We start from the raw sequence: 11,803 nt of genomic DNA, 5'->3' as shown, positions 1-11,803 counted from the left end.
AAAGATCATTCCAAGTATTCCATTATTCAAGATCACATCAAAGAAAGTAATGGATACAAAGAAGACATGAAGTTACAAAGAAGCAAATGCAAAGTCCATCCAAAGATAGCTTAGACTACAATGAGCAAGAAAGCAACTCAAAGAAAGGAAGAAAGAAAGTCTACCTAAAAGCCTTCACGATCATGGACAAAGCGTGAAGAAATGGGCAAATAGGATGGTGAGTGTTTAGGATTCAATGTCAAAATATTTATGAATCCATTTGAAGCTCATCTCTATAAGACCATGGATATCATATCACTATTCATATGTTCCTATATATATTAGCAATAAACTATGCACTTCATTCATATATAATTGCACATGAAGTCATTGTTAAAGAGTGAGTCAGTTCAAGCTTGCATAAGCTTTGAAAGAACTCATCACTTGTGCTAGAGATGCTAAGACCATACACATCAATCATATAATTTATATTGATCAACAATTAACACATGAGAATCCTTCATTACCATGAATTGATAACGGACATTAGGACCCCAGAATGCGCGTCATGAAAAACTGTATTTTTTACAAAGTGTGAAAAATGGATTTTTGAAATAATGATTATTTCAAAATAATTTTTCCCGGTAATAACTCTTTATACTTCAACTAGCCTAAACTGATTTTATCATAATTTTTTACCAAGTCTACATTGGTCTACATAAGGATTCATTTTTACTAAAACTGTCGAAAATCCAAATTTGTACTAAAACTAAATTTTTACATTTTAATTTAGTTGGATTTCAATTTTCTAGTATTTTTTATTGAATCCAAATAGGGGGTACTTTCTTATTTACATTGTAAATTTAAAGTAAATGGACTTATAAATACTATAAAGACATTCCTGGAGCAAAATTGTTTCATCTGTTAACATAGAACAAAATTCCTAGAGCTGCAGTTTCATTTCGGTAGACCGAAATGCATAGGCAAATTGAATCGGACGACCGGTCTTAACAGTGGCTATGCAACAAGGACTCAAGCTATTTCGGTCGACCAAAACAAAAGAATAACTCATTTCGGCCTACCGAAATAAAAAGGTGAAAGGCAGCCTCAAGTCATTTCGGACGACCGAAACAAAATGATGTTTCATTTCGATCGACCGAACCTACGCAAATTCAAATCTGAACGGCTATTTTACCTTGAACTTCATGCACAACAGCTCTATTTTGAATTAGCTGCAAAAACTCTATAAATAGAGTAAGGGGACTTCAGGATTTAATGTTACTATACTTGAGAGACATCTTCTAGCATCATAAGAGCTTTTGTTCTTCATTCATATCATACTCTCTCATCCCATATCATTCATAGAGTATTGAGCTTCAATTTATTCATCTATACTCTAGTTGTGAGCTAATATTTGAATATCAATCTTTGAGAGATATATTTATATGTAACAAATCTGATCTTCAATTTGTAAGGCCTGTTGTGGCCCAAGGAAAAATAAGTAAGCTAGTTTCATATTTGTAAGGGTTAGTGTAACCTGAAGGAAGACTAAGAAAGGTTGTGTCTTAGTAAGGAGTTGCTTTTAATCAAGGTTTACTCTCCACCTGTAAGGAGGCGCCATAGTGGATTGGGAAGTCTCAAGAGGGGTCTTGAGCCGAGGAGTAGGAGTTTCCGAACCTCACTAAAATCGTAGTGTGAATGTTTGCAAATCTCTCTTCCCTTATCTCCTTTACATTTATGTTATTAATTGCTTATGCCTATATATTGATTATTACATAATTGTTAGAAAGTTTTAGTAAAATTTGCAAATCCGAAAATTGGCCATTGTTTGTCATAGGCTCTATTCACCTCCCCCCCCCCCCCCCCCCCCTCCCCCTTCCCCCCTCCTCTAGAGTCAATACTTGGGCAACAGTTACCACTAAACATCCTTTGATTGCACAATGTATAGAATCATTCTGACACAAAATAGGTGATTGCATCGTCTATGAGGGGATTAGGTCTTTAAGCACGATTGTAATGATCTTGCCCATTCTTCCCAGGAACCTGCCTGGTTGCACGCTTGAGGGATCTAAGTCGCTAATTTGAAAACATCCTCTGAATAAGTGAACATTTATATCAGGATCCAATGAACCTCATCTACAATCATTCCCTCTCAACATAGCTCAGCTCTAGGACACCCACACCGCAGACTGCATTAGGTCTGCCTAAATCCCAAACACCTCTCAAAATCATCCTTTTGGGTGGAGACCATATAATACTAATTCAGAGACGCCAAAAAGTCCCTATCTATCAATCATTTTGGGTGAAGACCCTATAATACTCAACTATGAGCACCATAACGCTCATATCATCTCCTTTTGAGTTGTGACCCTATAATACTCATTCAGGGACACCAAAAATTCCCTATCTATCAATCCTTTTGGGTAGAGACCCTATAATACTCAACTATGAGCACCATAACGCTTATATCATCATCCTTTTGGGTGGAAACCTTATACTACTCAACCATAAGAACCATAAAACTCATATCCTCTCCTTTTTGGGTGGAGACCCTATAAATATACTCATCCAGGGATACCAAAAAGTTACTGACTAACAATCCTTTGGGTGGAGACCCTATAATACTCAACCATGAACACCATAATGCTCATATCCTCATCCTTTTTGGTTGGAGACCCTATAATACTCATTCATGAACACCAAAAAGTCTTTTTCTATCAATCATTTTGGGTGGAAACCCTATAATACTCAATAATAAGCACCATAACGCTCATATCCTCTTCTTTCAGGTGGAAACCCTATAATACTCATTCATGGATACCCCACATCTCCATCTACCCTCAAATACATCCCCGTTCTCTTTCTATTCCAGCACGGGTGGAGACCCTATAATACTCATTCAGGGTTACAAAGGTATCCCTGTCTATCTTAGCAACTCAAATCAGTATGGGTGGAGACCCTTCACAATATTCATCATCTCTTTTGGGTGAAGACCACTCCCAATACTCATCGTCACTGGTAGAGACCCTTTACAATACTTATCTTATCCTTTTTTAGGTGGAGACCCTTCACGATACTCATCCCAATAAGCACACCGATGCTTGCTTCTGTGGGCGCAAGCCCTAAAAGCAACCCTTTGAACCACCCAAGGTTTAATCCCTCTCAGCATGGAGGGAGGTCTTTAAACTCACTTAGAGTCGATCTTGACTCACTCCCTTTTTTTATTTTACCAATCATGAACAATGTTTTGACTTGATTTTCACGCCGTGGGATACGTAGGCAACTTATGGCACTCCCTAAGTTCAGTCATGCCCCTCATCACCCCAATGTCATTCCTCCACCGAAACTGACATTCGTCATCCAAATCTCCACCACCAAATGACTGAAAATGTATGCATGTACCTCTTTTTTAACCATTACACAATCATATGAATGAAAATGGAATTTAGCACAGAGTATAAGTAACCGTACTTGGTACGGGCGTCTTAGGGTGCTAATACCTTCCCTAAGCGTAAAGAAACCCCCGAATGTAACCTTTGGTAGAGCAAACCACAAGTCATCCAAGGCCCCCAAAATCAAACTATATTCTTCCCAACCATTGGTGACCTGACACACCAGAACTCGATGTTAGGTGGTGATTCCTTTAAAATATCTAAATTTGGCCCTATCAAGAATCAATTCCAAATCACACTAATATCGTACATAAATGTCGGCAACGACAAGCCGACCCTCAGACCCTTGGGGGATAACAGCTCAAGTGGGTTCCTCCTCACCCTGAGGGAAAAGGAAGGAAAAAATCCGCAGTGCAACCCGCACAATATCATACCATATGGTGTAGTGGGTGGTTACAGCCCCACTCCTCATCTCCGCCACCACTTCCAGCCACCACTCCCCAACCCCCCTCATTCTTGCTCTCTCCACCATCGCTCCCTTCTTTCCATCTTTTTTTTTTTCTCATTGCCCCCTCTTTAATTCTTACTTTATCTAGTTTATATATATATATATATACATATATGTTTATATTTCTGCAACAAATCAAAATTTGCAAGTTCTGCAGCTTAGGTAGGGAGAATTTCAGTTTCAATTATCTCATCATTTTGGAAACAATTTTTGACTTTCAAATCTCCTATGTGTTTGAATTGTTGAGTAATCCCAATTTAGAAACATGAATTGTCCTTACATATAGTATATAACAATTACATAGGATAGACGACAATGAGGGGATGGGCAAAAGCAGCAGAAAAGAAGATTTGGTAGTGGGTTTGAGAGATAGAAAGGGAGCCTTGTATTTTTTTAAATAGATTATACTCTTTCTTAACGAATCCAATCCAATTTTTAATTTTAAAATACATGTTCTTTCATTGAGCCACCTCACTTGGAGGAGGAAATCTCTACTAATGAGTAGGAGGTAAATATTATGCCAATTAAATTAGGAAAAATTTTACCTACTTATCAGTGAGTAGGTGATCCCAAATGACCGCTAATGTGGTCCAATCACAAATGCGCACATGGTTCGCAATTACAAAGTTAATAAAGTAATAAATAAGGAAAACATAGAAATTGTCTGAGTTTATTTTCAAAATAGTTATCTTATTTATTACTTCACTTCTTACTTAGTTAGGGGAGGCAAAAAGACATTGTGCTAGAGGCCCTTTAGTGTGAGGCTCTGTTCTTTTTATTTTGTTTTCTTCTTGTTGTTATTATTATTATTACAGTATTATTATTGATAAGTTGTTATTATTATTTTTTAGGTTAACTTGTAACGACCAGAATCCGAGGGTCTGAATCATTTACCAGGTCCTTACCCGAACCCGAGGTTGTCTAAGGCATTACCATCCTTTCCTATGTCAATGCATAAAATATATATGTCATCCCAAGACTCATAGTACGTCATATCACTAACATCACAAAAAAAAACTCTCAAATACAGGTAAAATGGCAGTGGAGTCTAAGTCCATGGATACAAGTCATACGTCCATACTCCTCCGGTTTCTTGAAAATGTTAAGATAAGGGGTGAGCTCAGCAGCTTAGTAGGTAATGTCTAAAACACCAGCTTTGGACTCCCTTGAGCCAATAACCAAGGAACGGGAATAGAAAAGAAGCCGGGGTCATGTAATTGGAGTCCGTACAACATTTATAACATAACAATCAATACACGTAGTCACATATCACAATTCTTCAAAATCATGCACATGATATGAAGTGTGATGCATCCCATCCCAAACTTGGTCTATACCGACCCAACATTCACTTTTCGAAAACCCGCTAACTGACTTTACCGATGTGAGATTGATAACTATCCCCGATTCCAATTCTGGCAAAGCCTGGCAACCATTAAAGGGCCCAGTATCAACTTTTTCACACCTTACACCGGGTCGTGCTCCCTCTAGCTCAAGCTAGCCCCGGACTCGCAAAATCCGGTTTATTTCTAAATCATTTCCTCACAATCCTTTCAAAACACATTTCTTTCAAAAAAAAAAAAAATCATTTCATGTAACGACCCACTTCACCACATGGTATGATATTGTCCACTTTGGGCCTGAGCCCGCACGGTTTTGCTCTTGGGCTTTACCCCAAAAGGCCTCATACCAATTGGAGATGACATACTTACATATAAGCACTTCACCTTTCCTCTACCCAGGCGATGTGGGACTGTGCACTCGTAGCTCGCCAGTATGGTAGCCTAACAGTGTCTCTCGCACCCACCCACGGCACACCCGCCCACAAGGTCATCATAATCCACCCCCTTGGAGGCCCGACATCCCCGTCGGCACACTTCCGGATGAGTCAGGCTCTGATACCATTTGTAACGACCCACTCCACCACATGATATGATATTGTCCACTTTGGGCCGAGCCCGCACGGTTTTGCTCTTGGGCTTTACCCCAAAAGGCCTCATACCAATTGGAGATGACACACTTACATATAAGTACTTCACCTTTACTCTACCCAGGCGATGTTGGATTGTGTATCCATAGCTCGCCAGTGTGGTAGCCTGACAGTGTCTCTCGCACCCGCCCACGGCACACCCGCCCACAAGGTCATCATAATCCACCCCCTTAGAGGCCCGACGTCCTCGTCGGCACACTTCCGGCTGGGTCAAGCTCTGATACGCACTTCACCTTTCATCTACCTAGACGATGTGGGACTGTGCACCCGTAGCTCGCCAGTGTGGTAACCTGACAGTGTCTCTCACACCCGACCACGGCACACCCACCCACAAGATCATTATATTTCAACCTCAATTTTCCCAAACCATGCCCATACCATGAATGAAAGTGATATAAACATACCTGCACTTTATGAGTTTAGCCATACATAATCATCATCATATATATGTAATATCAAGAAACAAATTCAACGCAAGACATGTTCATTAAACTTTGCAACCAAGCACATATATACGTACACAATTAATATTATCTAGAGCATGTTTCATCGCATAAGCATATAAACACACAACCGACATTCAATTTTTCTGAAATTTTATCATTTTAAGCATGTTCATCAAGAATTCAAGTATAAGAACTCAACTAAAGTCAAAACTTAATGGTTTAGACATCCCTACCTCAAAAGTAGCCAAAATGCATCCTCGACCGGAAAAGTCAATGACGGTCAACGCAATCAATGCCGGTCAACGAAAGTCAACGAATGTCAACGGCGGCAGAACGGAAAACTGTTCGGTGGGAACGTAGTCGATGACGAGAAGATTCTACTGTTCCAAAGCTGTGCCTCCAGAATCCAACTCCAAGTAGCCCAAACTCCCCCCGAAGCTTTAAATTCAAAAACTTCAAAAATTCATAAAATGATCACCGCTCCTCCGAAAATTAAACCCTTTGACGATGTGATATAGAACGATGAGAGGAACATTTTTCGTCAAGGAATCAAGACCGAAAATCTGACCGATTAGCTGAAAAATAGAGGAGAAGCATGAAGCTCAAAGAAAAAGAAAAAGAAAAAGAAGAAAAAAGAAAATAAAACAGAGGGGGAAGAAGCTTGCTGCGTGAGAGAGAAAGAAATAGGTGTGATAATGACCAAATGTAGTCATTTGTAATGACTTTGTAATGGTACGGTAATAATAGTGGCGCGTCCCACTGTTACTAAAAAATCTCTTGATCATTATTATAAATTTATATCCATATACAAATCAAATTACCACCACACGATCCAACATATAACCATGTAAATTTGTACAAAATAATAATGCATGTAATGCAATGGATCCGAAATAAAACTCTTATACACAACAATCTTGGTAGCGGGTCCCACCTGGGACCTCCTGGCCCGAAAAATGAAAAAAATGTCAAAATGACAACCCATGCATTTTCAAGAGTCTTGAACTCAAGAAAATGCTTCAACCAACTCCCAAACACACTCGGCATACTGCACGGTGTTTGGCACGCAAATTAAGATAAAACGAAATTAACCCCGAAAATTTAGGAAAATCCCAAAAAAAAAAAAATGATAAAAATCAGAAACATTACATAAATGCTCTGATACCTTTTGGATTTATTACTCCCAAAACAATCGATGACAAATAAAAGCTAAAACCACCATTTAGGTTTGGTTAATTATGCCCGGATACCAGCTTCTATTAGTTGACTAGGACCGTAAGTCATGTCAACAGTAAGCTAAATTTTAAAATAAAATACTAAAACTACCATCATTTGTTTCAAGTACACTTTTACCCTTAATTAGTTAGATTTGTATACCCCTCACATGTGTCCCTACTTACCGGATAATACTTGGGTGCTCACCGGTGAGATGTACTACTGATATGGACCAATAACAAATGAACACATCATATTTTAATTACCAAATCAATTATAGTAATTAATCACCATCTATGATTTGGTAAGTAACTAACATCTCATTTGCGTCCTAAAGTGGATGGTTAGGGTTTAGTCTCTAAAGGAGCAAAGTAGATCTGTGTGTAAATTTATTGCCAATGACAAAAATATATATATATATATATACACACTCACCAGATTAAAAATAATGTATGGATATATTATTGGTCCACGTAGCCAACATACCGTAAATGAGGACCTAATATATTATTGTCTTTACTTCCGTATAAACTTTCAGATCTTGCTGGGAGATATAAAAATAATAAAAATAAAAAATGCTATCTTCCAATTTACTCTTATCATGAATTTGTCCTTGAAAACCATATCAGAAACCATTTTCTCAATGAGTCCAAAAAACTCATCCGTTATATATAAGATAATTGAATTAAAAATATGTAATTGTTGCAATCACCCAAGGCCACAATACTTATTGTTACAGGGCATCCATAGCACCACCACCTAACACGGCCGACCACCCAACATGGCCGGTTCAAAATATATATATATATATAAAAATAAATAATTAGAACGTCATTTCATGTTTCAATCATACACATTAACAATGACTCGAGCGTGGAAATTTTCGGGAAAAACATACACATTAACAATGACTCGAGCGTGGAAATTTTTGGGAAAAAAAAAAAAAAAGGTTCAGTCCTCGCACTAATGCGTGTATCTCAGGCTATAAAGATACTCCGTACACGAAGTGAAAGAGCCACCGAGGGTTCTTTCTTCCCTTCAAATTCCTGTCATTCTCTCTCCTGCGAGGCTATAAAGATACTCCGTACACGAAGTGAAAGAGCCACCGAGGGTTCTTTCTTCCCTTCAAATTCCTGTCTTTCTCTCTCCTAATTTTGCGTACACAGCCCCCGCAAGCGTCAAATTTACCCAGAAATGGCTTCCACGAGCACACACAGAGCGTCTTCCTCTTCTACTCCACCTAGTACAACATGGAAATACGAGGTATTCTTGAGCTTTAGAGGTGAAGACACCCGCAAGAACTTTGTAGACCATCTCTATTATGCTTTGTCTCTCAAATCAATCTACACCTTCAAAGATGACGAACAACTCAGCGGAGGGGAAGAAATTTCACCAGCACTACGGAAAGCAATCGAGGAATCGAGGATCTCTGTCATCGTCTTCTCCAAAAACTATGCTTCCTCCAGGTGGTGTTTGGATGAACTGGCGATAATCCTTGAATGCAAGAACAAGATGGGACAAACAGTTTTCCCAATCTTCTACGATGTGGAGCCCACCCATGTGAGGAAACAAACAGGGTGCTTTGAAAAAGCCTTTGAGAAACATGAGAAAGATTTCAGTGATGACATGGAGAAGGTGCGGAGGTGGAAGACAGCTCTTGAAGAAGCAGCCAATATTAGTGGAGTTAGTGTTCAGGATACAGCAAATGGGTAATTCCAGAAATTTAGTCTACTTTTATTTTGTACTTAGCCTTTTGCTTTTTTACTGAATCTCTATGATAACCATACAATCTTACCAAAATATTTTTAAATTTTTAGAAATACAGGGAAAAAAAAAAAAAAAAAAACTCATTATTTAATTCAAATTTATGGCCACTGTAACATCCCCTTCAACGCTGATTTTGAGTCATATATATACTTCAATCATACCGAAAATTCAATCCAAGCTCACCAAAATGCAATTCAAATCTTTGAATTCGGGGAGCTAGAAATTTGAGTTAGGTTCAACTCAACCATAGTCCAAGAGTACTTATTCTACCTCAAAATTATTAAGTACTAAAAAGTTCTATGAAAATAATAATGTTGACAGTAGAAGACCAAATAAAATCTCATGACATACCCTCCTCTCCTTACAGAATAATAATTTTACAACTAATTGATGAACAATTAAATCCCGTAAATTATTATTTGTTTCAAGTATCACTTTATATTGTTACATTTGCTGTTTGAAGTAAAGTTCGATTGTTTAATACTTCATTCTTAGCACAACCAATTTTTTTTTTATTTTTACAAGACAAGAAGGATTAGAAGTTAGATTAGATGTAGAGAGTCCAAGTCTAGCACTTCAAAGTCCACCGGAGACACTAATCCACTGGGCTATTGAGACATCTACTAGTACAACCAAATTTAATGGTTTGGAATTTATTACCTTGCATTCAACCTTAAGGTCAGGTTTTGTTTAAACTAGCCTGCCAAGTGTTGTGTGAGTACCAACTAGGTCAGGGTTGTGTGAGTACCAACTAGGTAAAAAAATCTAAAATTTGTTACTCTTTTAAATAATTTTCTTGCCAAGTGTCAACATAATCATTTGCGAATGCCATCCTACCCAGCGGTGTGTAACCCCCCGTAGTTATGGGTGCTCCACCAGGCTTCGAGCCTCCTAAGCTTCGCATTCTACTCTAACAAATTAACTATTGACTTTCTTGCCCTTGAAAAATTAAAATACATAACCATTTTGTAATGTATGTGTGTATAGTGTATATATGTCCATGTTTATGACGGATTAAACCTTTTCTAGCAAAAGGATCAAATTGTTGGACTCAGAGGATCAAAATATTCCCTTATTCTTCAGGAGTTTAAATGAAAAAAAAAAAAAAAAGCTGTTAAGCCTGACCAAACTATTGGGACAGCAAAAGTGAACACAAATGGCTAGAGATCTGAGTACAAATAATAAACCAACCTCACAAGAACACAAGCTTTAACACAATTGGACAAAACTGGTGTACGTCTATAGATAAGAAGAGATTTCAATATAATTTTGTAGGAAAATTACAACAGTAAAGAAAACCCGATACTGGACTGTGTATAATATTTCCTGCTCTAGGGTATGGTGGTCAACACCTGTACTTTTCACACGTGTACCACTCCACAAGACTTTGTGCTGGCCATCAGTGTTCTATTCATTATATTAACCACTAACCACATCTCTACGAACCGCATGAGATAGAGGATCGAAGATCTCATCAGCTCCCTCACGAGGCTACATATCTCTGAGTCTCAAAAAGTCTAAAGGACATAATCTAAGTGTTGATGAAAGTTCTTTGAAGTGAGAAGATTATTCCACGTAGATCAAGAATACCGAAGTCAGTGTCCGAGGGGGAATCTAAGCAGCACGAGAGATTCCTCTATTTTTATCGAGATTAAGAGAGGGAAGGCAGGTATTAATACTGAGGTAACTCGAGCTCAGAGGTTGTTGGTCTATCCTTTAATAACTGATCTCTCCTATTTATACTACTTCTTCCAGGACCTCTGGTCATGAGGATGACTCCTCTTTTACCCATAAGTTAAATGGTCATGCCTCTAACAGATGGGACACCGGTAGGTGGCCCGAGGCGATTTGTATCTTAGTTCGAGGAGGTGGTCATGTCCTGCATTAAATGCGAGTCATATTGGTGCATTCAATGCGCCATCTATCCTTCGATAAAAGCTCGGTCCTAAGTAATAATCATCCTCTCCCCCTTGTGCTAGCCTCACCTTAAGGCATTTCCTTGGATTCCAGCCATCAGTCCGCTATACCTCAGATTCCCAACGCCAGAAATGCGGGAGAGGGGTTCCTCGGGGCTTTACCTTCTAGATTCCCCGAGACCCCCCCATCCTTGATCCGCACCCTGAGTTTTGTAGGCAGGTGAACTCGAGATGAGGTCCTTTTTTCCAGAATCAAAGCTTTATCTACAGGGGAGAGCTTCGAGGGTAGCACGAGAAGTGGGACCCATCCTACTGGAGTGGGGTCCCTCGAGAGAAGGGTAACGACCCCTTCCTCATATAAGATATGCCGTTTTGGGAAAAGTAGCTCGAGGTTACTTAGTCTCTTTCAGAGAGAGGCAAGGTAGGTACTAGCGTGGTCTACACAGCATTGACCAAGTGCAATTTTCCAAATATGATGCCACGTGGATGGGTGCCATGTCATGCCCATCTACACTAAGTATCTATTTATAGAATCCTAAACTAAGGATTACAATTCCTTGTTAACAAGATTATAATTCCTTTGAGCCTAA

General features: G+C 38.8%; 1 protein-coding gene across 1 annotated transcript; it reads left to right on the top strand.

Annotated features, from left to right (window-relative positions):
* The first annotated feature begins 8,578 nt into the window (after positions 1–8,578).
* LOC132311693 (TMV resistance protein N-like) lies at positions 8,579–9,531 on the top strand. Its single transcript, XM_059809735.1, has one exon. The coding sequence runs from the start codon at positions 8,725–8,727 to the stop codon at positions 9,241–9,243; it is 519 nt and encodes a 172-aa protein (XP_059665718.1). The 5' UTR covers positions 8,579–8,724; the 3' UTR covers positions 9,244–9,531.
* The last annotated feature ends 2,272 nt before the right edge of the window (positions 9,532–11,803 follow it).

The sequence above is a fragment of the Cornus florida genome, unplaced genomic scaffold (assembly GCF_030987335.1).
Source record: "Cornus florida cultivar Cherokee Brave unplaced genomic scaffold, ASM3098733v1 CherokeeBrave_3.0.0_Hap2_Chr06, whole genome shotgun sequence".
Classification (NCBI taxonomy): domain Eukaryota; kingdom Viridiplantae; phylum Streptophyta; class Magnoliopsida; order Cornales; family Cornaceae; genus Cornus; species Cornus florida.
This window is presented reverse-complemented; position numbering and strand designations above follow the sequence as displayed.

Excerpts from the sequence above, each read along its gene's own strand:
- LOC132311693 (XM_059809735.1), top strand. The coding sequence starts at position 8,725 with ATGGCTTCCACGAGCACACACAGAGCGTCTTCCTCTTCTACTCCACCT.